This window comes from Hyperoodon ampullatus, assembly GCF_949752795.1.
Source record: "Hyperoodon ampullatus genome assembly, chromosome: 10".
Lineage (NCBI taxonomy): Eukaryota > Metazoa > Chordata > Mammalia > Artiodactyla > Ziphiidae > Hyperoodon > Hyperoodon ampullatus.
In genome coordinates, this window is record NC_136923.1 from 75,316,612 (window position 1) to 75,327,014 (window position 10,403).

Consider the following 10,403-nt stretch of genomic DNA (forward strand, 5'->3'; position numbering starts at 1 on the left):
TATATTCTGGGTCCCCAAGCAAGAATTTCAGTAAGGGATGCTCTTAATGTTTCTGAACCTCAGTGTAACAGACTTTAACTGAAGACAGTATTGGAGACCCAAGGATAATGTGTTTACTTTGGAATTACTTAAGCTTAGTAACCTTAACAAACTTAGTGAGTTTGAAAGTAACAATTACACTTTTATAAGTCCCATACAGCCCCCTTTTGTAATGACCGGAGGAAACACTTATGGTTCCACTGATTCATCTCCTGGGGACCATCAGTTTTCCATTGGTCTCTGGCCAGTCTTTTTTAGACAGTTTCTCTTCTATGCATTTAAAAAATAACATTTGTAGGCTTTTTTTTTTTCTAAAAATAATACCTGTACTTTGTAGAAATTTTTAAATAAAAAAAAATAAAGAGAAAAGCCTACCATTCAAATGTAATCACCTTAAACATCTTGCGGTGTGTGTATGTATCAGATTAAATATGATAGAAAAAGATGAATATATGAACATCTACACATATCTACGTGTGGGTGAAAGGAAGAAGGCCTTTAAAACTAAATTGGGATCATTTAATAGTATATTGTAAGTATCATTCAAAAAAAAATCACTTGCTCTCTTTTAAAGTCTGTTGCAAAGGATGAGCTTTGGTGAAATCTGTAAATAATTATTCTAGTTATATTCTGCCCAGCTTCTTAAAAAGTTGTTAAATAACCTTTTTTGCCCATAAAAATTTCTGGGATGTTCGTTCTCCTATAGTTTTATAGCTTGTTAAGAATAAAAGAATTAGGAATTAAAAAACATAAGCAGGGGAAATGCTTTTCTCCAGTGTCAAACAAAATTCTTATAAGTGGCCTACGTACAGGTTAATGTCTAAATCAGGGAGGGAATGATGGGCAAATTCATTAATTGAGATCTTGTTTATGTGTGTCTAGAATAATTTGTTTTTCAGTGAACTGTCTGGTGACATTAAGCCATTTAGCCCCACAGCTTGACTTTCTTCAGGCATGTTTGCATTTCAGGGGCTGAGGCAGGGAGGACATCTGGTTTAGTAGCTGTGGTGTAGCCTAATGTGTTGGACTTTCAAGTGGGACACAACTGCATAGCTTCATCTCTTAGTGACTCTGTGGCCTAGAGCAAGTTACTTAACCTCTCTGGGTCTCAAATTTTCTTACCTGTAAAAATTTGGGTGTGTAATTGTTTTTTAGTCTCATGGAAATGAGAGTTTGAGATAATGTAAGATTAAATGAGATACTGTGTGCCTCGCAGTTGGCAAGTTTTAGTGAATAGGAGTTCTCTCCCATGTTTCTTAGGTTCATATCATTCTTAGTGTTAGCTAAATTAGATTAAATTGATATTTATCAAGTTATTCACCTTGAATAACAGGCTGGGTAAGTTTTCTGTTCTCTGAATTTTGATGAATGTCTGAAATATGAGAGACATGGGTCAATTTTAGGAGAGAGGTTTGAGTAATACTTAAAGGCTCAGATTTTGTTTAATATAAATGAATTTTACATAATTGTGGATTTTAACATTTCATATGTACATTTTGGTATATTGAAGTAGTTGACATACTTATAAATTTTAATGTCTCCATTATGTTTCATTGTACTGATGTTTCATGGTTTGTGGTGTATGGTCTTAACAAAATAGTTATCCTTTAGAGTAGATATTGAATTTGAATTTTAAAAAACCTTTTATTATGGGAATTGTCAAATACACGCCAAAGTCGACTAGTGTAATGAGTCCTCACGTGTTATCACCCAGATATGACAGCCACTCTTATTTCATGTTATTCTCCCCCTCCCACTATTTGAAACAAATTCCAGACATCATATCGTAAAACAGAATTATGATGCATGAAATTCGTCAGCTTGGTCCCCCTACACATTTGTATTAGATATATTCTCATTCATCTCCTCTTGAACTTTATGCTTTCATTTTGGATGTAGTCAGCTTTAATTATATCAAGTGTTGTCCTGCTTTAAAATCCTAATAGTTATAGTGAACTTCATTTAAGATTATTAGAAATTTTGTGCTGATACATATATAAGCACAAACTTCCATTATAATCATATTTGGGAGGCTTGTCTGGTGACACATGAACAAAGTATTTAATCCTAATTCCATTACTAACTTCGTTAGATGTTTTAAGAAGACTTTAAAGTATATCTCTAAGTGCAGTTAAGGATTTGGAAAAAATGATTTCAACAACTTTTGGTAAATCAGCTATAAATGCAGTGGTTTGAAAATCATTTTTTGGAAGAACTTTTGGTAAATCAGCTGTAAGAGGCAGTACAAGCTCCTTAAGCCTGTTTTGTTCAAAATAAGTTGTCCCGCAGGGCAGTTGCTAATGCTTAATTGTAGTTTTTAAAAGGGCTTAGAAATATTAATCTGGTTAATCCTGCGTCTGGTTCTTCTCAATTCTGCATATTTTAAACAATAAGTTTTTATACTCTGTTGGACTTTAATGTTGTTTCTGTGTATGAATGTGGGGCGGGGGAGTTGGGGCTGATTTAAGGTAGTTCTGTTCCATACATGCATGTGTGTTTCATGCTTGAGATTTATTGGCTAGGAAAAGGCCAGACGTTATAGGTTAGTTTTTTTTCCTCCTAAAATGTATCGAGCAGTCATAGGTTGAGCATTTTACAAAGTACTGTATGCAGATATCTTCCTTTACGTTTTAACGATCAGATGGCAGATGTAAGATAAGTAAGCTAAAATTGAATATTAAAAGCTGTATTCCATTTTGTCTTTATATTTTTATACTAACATATAGCTATTTGATTTTTTCTGTACTTTAATTTTTTGGTATAATTTATTTCCATATTTGCTTGGAATCTTAGCGCAATATTTGAGCCAGAAGATGTTAATAAAGCTTGAGCTAAATGAAATAAAATTGTTGGCATTAATAAAATTGTTGGCATTAGCAACTTTGCAGTTTTAAAAGCTTTGGTGTTTTGGGAATAATAAATGACTCAACTGTGTGAGGTGAGGTAACTTCCAGATACAAGGTACCAGTCATACTAAATGTGCCTTGATGACTAATTAAACACCTTCTGAGCCTATTATGCTGTTATACCAAATTGGAAATTGGATTTCTGTGGAGTGCAGTGTATATCTTAACCAATAAAAATGATAATTTGTATGACTAATTTAAAAAAGTATGTATTAATTTGAAATTCTGTGCTGTTAAGGTTTTTGGAATGTGTATTCGAATCCATATGTGATTAGAATTTCTAATGTTGGTATTCTTGGAACATGTTGAATTATAGTATAAGGAACTTGATGCAACTAACTTATGGATTTAGTTGTTCACTTTTTACTGGGAATGAGGACTTTTTGGTAGGTCTAGTTAAAAGAAAACAGCTGACACCTAGCTTCTGTAATGACAGTGGCTGAAACAGGATTCTCCATCCTATTGCCTATTAGAATCATCTGGGGGCTTTAAAAATACAGTAGTCTGAGACCATTGAAATAAGGGTCTCTGGGTTTATAGCAGCGGTAGACTTTAAAAGCTGTACGGTTAATTCTAAAGTTTAGCCGGGGTTGAATAGCATAGCTTAAAAAGATGTGCTCCAGTACCGGCTACTTGGTGTGGTGGTCCTCAAGAGGCAAACTGCTCACTTACAAGAAGAAACAGCTGTTTCTCCTTGCTTTAGTCCCAGGAAGGGGATCTCCATCATTTTAAAAATTAAAGTCGGAATTTAAAGGAGGGTTTTAAAGTGTCATCCATAGTCCCTTGGTCCGTTAGAGAGGAGAGCAAAATGGTTAAACTCGTAGTACCTATAATAATTGTAATCAGAGCTAACATTTGTTGACTGCTTATTTTATGTCACTTACTGGGCGGCTAAGGGCTTTTCTGTACATTGTCTTAGGGTTCATAGTAACTTTTAGCAATGACTGCCATTTTACTGATGGAGAAAAGGAAATGCAGAGGTTAAATAACCTACATCAACTCAAAACAGCTGGGTGGCCGTGCTGGGTAGAAAGAGTGACTCACTTCTCCACTCCACTGTGCTGCTGACTTGGCCCAGTATTTCCTGACTCTTAGAAGGCAGATCATTGCTGTGGAACTCACTTTGATTTGTTATCTGTTAGAGGAAAATGGCTCTTTTATAAAGGACATTATTTATTCATGGATTTAGTCTTCAAGTGCTTTGCAGAGGAATGAAAGCTTATTAACTTTTATAAAATGCTGAAGATAGGAATTGTTTTAAAAGAGCTTTATGTAAATTAATTTTAGATCCATCTCATGTTCTTAAGGCGCACATGCAACGTGTCCCTTCCCTGCCATCCCCTCTGCCCTAGACTTATTTGACTTTGACTTCAATAAAGTAAGCTGGAGATGGATAGGTATGAAGTACTACTTTTCTAGTAGAAGTGTACTTTATATTTTGGGGAACACTGTGTTTCTGGTGTTCTTACATATTCTAAAAACAAAAAAGGGCATTGAGATTGACATATTTGTTTTTAAATCAGACGTAATGCATTGAAGTGCATGTTTCAAAGTTGTTATCTTGGAAAGCTATATATTTCTTTTGGTGATTATGTTGTTCCTAAATATTTAGAAAAACATCCTATGAACAGCTTTCTTATCAATATTTTGTATTTGACAGTATTTTCCCATGGGACCATTTCTGCTTATCTTGCCCCCACCGCCACATTCAGTATTTCAGAAAAAAAATTGTCACACTGTCTCCCTTGTTACAGGGTGCTCTCAGTTACATTATTATGAATTACAGAGTATCATTTGGGTATATATTATCCTGAAACTACTTAGTTTTGATTGCTTATAGAAGTCACTTGATGGAATCAGTTTGGAGGGGGGTGGGGGAGGAACAGATAGATACAAAGAAATTAACACAGATTTAATAATTATCCCTAAGGCTTTGACCTCACAATTTTAAGTGTTGTATGTTGGAAACAAGCATTTGCAGATCATGATGAAGTGATAACATTGTGGGACGTAGAATGTACACCTAGAGAAGGCGTTATGCTAATGGGATTCTGCATCCCACATCTCCTTCCTTCTCAGCCGTCTCTCCTTGGACCCTCTAAGCTGGGACTTTCTCTGCCCTTCTGCATCAGCTCTAGAGTTTTGTTGAAACCTTCTGCTAATTGTCCCTCTCCAGTTCTCTTTTGAGTTTATACGTTTTAAATTCTTTTCACCTAATTTTAGACTCATCTGAGGAGGCAGCCCACTTGTGCTCAGTATACATGCTTAATAGGAAAACTGTCATTTCTCTTAATTTTATGGTGTCTTTTTGCTCCTCAAACATTACAAAGTTTTTTTTTTGTTGCCAAATGTGATATTCTCTTTCCCTTATTTGGTTTTATGCCAAATTTAGGATTATAACCTTATAAAAATAATCAAGTAATTTTGTACTTTGAAGGGTGGGATTGCTGGATCATATGGAAACTATTTTTAGATTTTTGAAGAATCTCCATACTGTTTTCCATAGTGCCTGCACCAGTTTATATTCCCACCAACAGTGTAGGAGGGTTCTCTTTTCTCTACACCCTCTTCAGCATTTGTTATTTGTAGACTTTTTAATGATGGCCATTTTGACCGGTGTGAGGTGGAGTTTTGATTTGCATTTCTCTGATAATTAGTGATGATGAGCATCTTTTCATGTGCCTGTTGGCCATCTCTATGTCTTCTTTGGAGAAATGTCTATTTAGGTCTTCTGCCCATTTTTTGATTGGGTTGTTTGTTTTTTTGTTATTGAGTTATATGAGCTGTTTTTATATTTTTGGAAACTAAGCCCTTGTCAGTCGCATCATTTGCAAGTAGGTTGTCTTTTCGTTTTGTTTATGGTTTCCTTTGCTGAGCAAAAGCTTATAAGTTTGATTTGGTCCCATTTGTTTATTTTTGCTTTTGCTTCTATTGCCTTGGGAGACTGACCTAAGAGAACATTGGTATAATTTATGTCAGAGAATGTTTTGCCTATGTTCTCTTCCATGAGTTTTATGGTGTCATGTCTTATATTTAAGTCTTTAAGCCATTTTGAATTTATTATGGTGTGAGGGTGTGTTCTAACTTCATTCATTTACACGCGGCTGTCCAACTTTCCCAGCACCACTTGCTGAAGAGACTATCTTTTCCCCATTGTATGTTCTTGCCTCCTTTGTCAAAGATTAATTGACCGTGAGTGTGTGGGTTTATTTCTGGGCTCTCTATTCTGTTCCATTGATACATATATGTGTTTTTGTGCCAGTATCGTGCTGTTATTTATTTATTTATTTATTTATTTATTTATTTATTTATTTATTTATTTATGGCTGCGTTGGGTCTTCATTGCTGCGTGCAGACTTTTCTCTAGTTGCTGCGAGTGGAGGCTACTTTTTGTTGTGGTGTGTGGGCTTCTTGCGGTGGCTTCTCTTGTTGCGGAGCACGGGCTCTAGGCACGTGGGCTTCAGTAGCTGTGGCTTGTGGGCTCTAGATTGCAGGCTCAGTAGTTGTGGTGCACACGCTTAGTTGCTCTGCGGCATGTGGGAATTTTCCCAGATCAGGGCTTGAACCCATGTCCCCTTCATTGACAGGTGGATTCTTAACCACTGCGCCACCAGGGAAGCCCCCATGCTGTTTTGATTACTGTAGCTTTGTAGTATTGTCCAAAGTCTGAGAGGGTTATGCCTCCTGCTTTGTTCTTTTTCCTCAGGGTTGCTTTGGCAATTTTGGATCTTTTATGGTTCCATATAAATTTTAGGATTATTTGTTCTAGTTCTGTGAAAAATGTCATGGGTAATTTGATAGAGATTGCATCTAATGTACTTTTGCTTTGAGGTAGTAGGTGACCAGTTGTGCCTTTTTAGTCCTGTTATTTAGCCTGCTTTTCTCATGTGTGCTGATGTGATCTTCCCCGACCCCCAGATAAACAGGGGTCACATGACGACAGAAGCCAAGAGAGCTGCAAAGATGGAAAAGAAGATGAAAATTTTGCTTGGGGGTTACCAGTCTCGTGCAATGGGGCTCATGAAACAGTTGAATGACTTATGGGACCAAATTGAGCAGGCTTACTTGGAGTTACGCACTTTTGAAGAACTCAAGAAACATGAAGATTCTGCTATTCCCCGGAGACTAGAGGTAACGTTATTGGCTTGCAGCATTGCTTAGAAAGAGAGCTCCAAAGAATAATCAGGGCTTTCTTCTTTTCCTTCCCTTTGAAGGCTGTCTTTTGCATTTGACATTGACTGGCTTTTTTTCAATGAGAGCCTAAAGTTTTTGACTTTCTAGTCTAGAATTGCCTGTGTGTAGGTGGATAGACCAGGCCAGATTTGGATACACAGGCTTTTCCTGTACTAATTTTTTGTTTTGTATATAGATGCACTGTGAAATGGAATAAGTAACCCTTGTGATTTTTTCCCCCGAAATTTAATTGCATCCCATTCATATAGCTCTCTGAGGTACATTAAACCAGTGTCTTTTTGTTTTGTAATTTAGGATGCTGGGAATATATCAGTAGCTAGTCATCCCAGAGCATCAAGTTCCTTTGGCCAGATTTGGTTTAACTTTATTTGCCAAGTGTGCATGATAGCCCCTGTCCAGATAAAGGGCAGCCAGGGCTTATTTAAGTGCATTTGTGGGTATTGATAGGACAATAATGGCTTGTTTATTTGAGATAGCAGCAGAGGTTTTATAACAAGATGGTAGTTGTATGACCAAATCAAAGAATGGCCACAGGACTGGTTTTATAGCAGAAGTAGTTACTATTTTTGTTTCTCTTTGGGGAATACTTACCTCTTGAAAGTGTTGACTTAATTCAGGTGTTTGTAAGATAATAAAGTACCATAAGATATTTTTAATTTTCAGTGTTCTTACATATGAAAAAATTATTTAATGGTTTTTTTCTTCAAGTGTCTAAAAGAAGATGTTCAGCGACAACAGGAAAGAGAAAAGGAACTTCAGCATAGATACGCTGATTTGCTGCTGGAGAAAGAGACTTTAAAGGCCAAATTCTGAAGCATATTCTCTCACAAGACAAATTAATTTCTGGTGTTCATACTCTGGAAGGCTGATGCTGATGTTTATCTTCATTGACAAATTTGCCCACCATCTGTGGTTTTTCAGTTGTTTATTTTAAATGATATGGATCTTACACATTTATGTATAAAGACTTTAACTCCACAGGACATTTTAGGGTTTAAATTATTAAGACGATCATTCTTTTAGAAGTGTCATATTTGCAGATTTTTTTTAGTTTTGGCCTTTAATTTTAAAAGCCTGATTTTAAACTGCTGCCTGTGAGTAAACTCTCAAATAAAAACAAAATATAAAAAATTGAGAATGTAGCCTTTTGTTTGAAGTAATTAGATACTTAGAGTGCCCACAAACCAGCAAATATGTACTCTTTGTCGTATTTAATGAGTAACTCTTGGGTGATCAAAATGGCGATCCAGTATCTTAATTTAAATCCTTAAGAGGCAGTCCTTTTGTGGCTTTGTTAGTTTTGACCATTTTTGCATAGGATGGTCATTTCTCTATACGTTGACAAGATGGATTAACTTTTTAATACCTCAGTGTTTTTTTCAGTGTAACTTTAGGGAGGTCTCTTCTCTGCCCAGCTACTTACACAGTTCATGGATTAGGACTCAAAAGATTTAATTTTTCTTGACCTGTTATTTTCTTGTAAATACTTTTTTGACAAAGGCATTTTAAAGATTAATTTCAACAGTACTATCAAACTTTATTAAAGCTCCTTGTTTATCTAAACAGGTCAGTTACACAAGTGTAGAATTTGGGGAATGCATAGAGGTGGGAAGATCTAACTTTATAACAATTCATATGGAATCGTTAGTTGGCTACAGTTCAGTATAAGCCAGTAATGTGTTGGACTCACCAGAAAGTTTGCTTAATCTTAGACTGCTAGGAGTTACGAGAAGGGGATGGAGGGACTCATTCATTCGTCAGATATTTATTGACTATATAGCCAGTGTCTGAGTCCTGGAGATAGAACAGTGACTAAAATAGGCAGGGTTCCTGTTTTGTGGAGTTTACAGTCTATTGAGAATGATAGACAATGAAAATTCAGGGAAGAAGCGTGACTCTTCTTATGCACCAGGTGCTTATTTAAGTTTTGGAGATGAACAGTTATTAAGACAAAGTTCTTGCTCCCGTGTAGGTGACATTAGTGGGAGGAATACCAAACATACAGGGAAAAGTATCAGATCGTGAACTTTAGATTTAGTGGAGGGAATTAAAATAGGGTGACGAGAGATAGTACCTGGGTGGCTGCTGTAGGTTGGATGATCAGAGAGCTCTCTGAGGAGATGTAGTTGGCATCTTAGAAGGAGCCATCCTTGTGAGGTTCAGGGAAGAGCAGTGCCGACAGAGTGAAGAACTAGCACAAAGCCGCTTTGGTGTATTTGAGGAGCAGAAAGGAAAACAGTGTGAGTAGAGTGTCAACAATGGCATTTGTGTGAGTCCTGGTTGGATAGGGCCATATAGGAAGCTGTCGTAAGGAATTTGGGTCTTATTCTAACTATGATGGGAAGCTGTGAGAAGATTTTAGCAAAGGAATGACACTATCAGATTTATCCTGTGGCTATACTGTTATGTCTCACCAGGCTGAAGGTAAGGAAGCCAGTTCATGTAGGACCCTGATGCAGTAATCCAGGCAAACAACAATAGCGACTCAAACTAGGATAGAGCCAGTCCTGATGGAGACAGGTTGGAAGAATTTGAGCAGTAATAATTCTGTAGTCTCATCTGTAGTCTTTATAAATAAATTTATGTTTTCCAGGTATCTAGTCACTTAATTCTAGTACTTTTTTTCAGTAATTTCACATGTAATTTTAGGAAATACTTTGATCTATGGTTAATGATAATATTTCTTCTAATAGTTTTATTTAATTTTTATTGCATGTTTTGTTGGCTGAAGTGTTAAATAATGATGATGGTGATAGTGGACATTCTTGTTTTATTTCTCATTTTAATGGGTCCGTCAATAGTGTTTTACCTATAGGTTGGCTGTTTTGAGTCAGGTATTCTTTTCTTTATCTAGAAAGGAAATACCCTCTTTTTAGATTTTAAAGAACTTGAATTAGAAATGCCTCTGGAACTGTCAAATATACTTCTTGGGTATCCATTAAGATGATCTTATTTTTGGGGGGTTTTTTTTCTTCATTTGATTTGTTGATGATGCTTTAATAGATTTTCCAACATCAAACCATCTTTGAACTCCTGGAATCAGGTCAGTTAGTTAAAAAAAATTTTTTTTAAAGATTTACAGTTTACTTGCTTCGAATGTAGACTTGAGTTATAAGGTTTAAAAATAGCCGATCAAATAATATTAATAAAGAGTCACTTTGTTTTTGAAATTTGAAGTAATGCACATACCCATATCCTAAAAAATGACCAAGAATTTCATCGTTTTGAACCTGGCAGTCTTTCTGCAATTGTAAACTGCTCATG

General features: G+C 36.0%; 1 protein-coding gene across 1 annotated transcript in view; it reads left to right on the forward strand.

Moving 5' to 3' along the window:
- The window catches only part of CDC5L (cell division cycle 5 like), a 41,864-nt gene extending 33,613 nt beyond the window's left edge, over window positions 1-8,251 (forward strand). The window contains exons 15-16 of the mRNA XM_079712321.1: window positions 6,864-7,076; window positions 7,848-8,251. Coding sequence (XP_079568447.1) covers window positions 6,864-7,076; window positions 7,848-7,952 — 318 coding nt within the window. The 3' untranslated portion in view covers window positions 7,953-8,251. The remainder of the gene's footprint in view (window positions 1-6,863; window positions 7,077-7,847) is intronic.
- The last annotated feature ends 2,152 nt before the right edge of the window (window positions 8,252-10,403 follow it).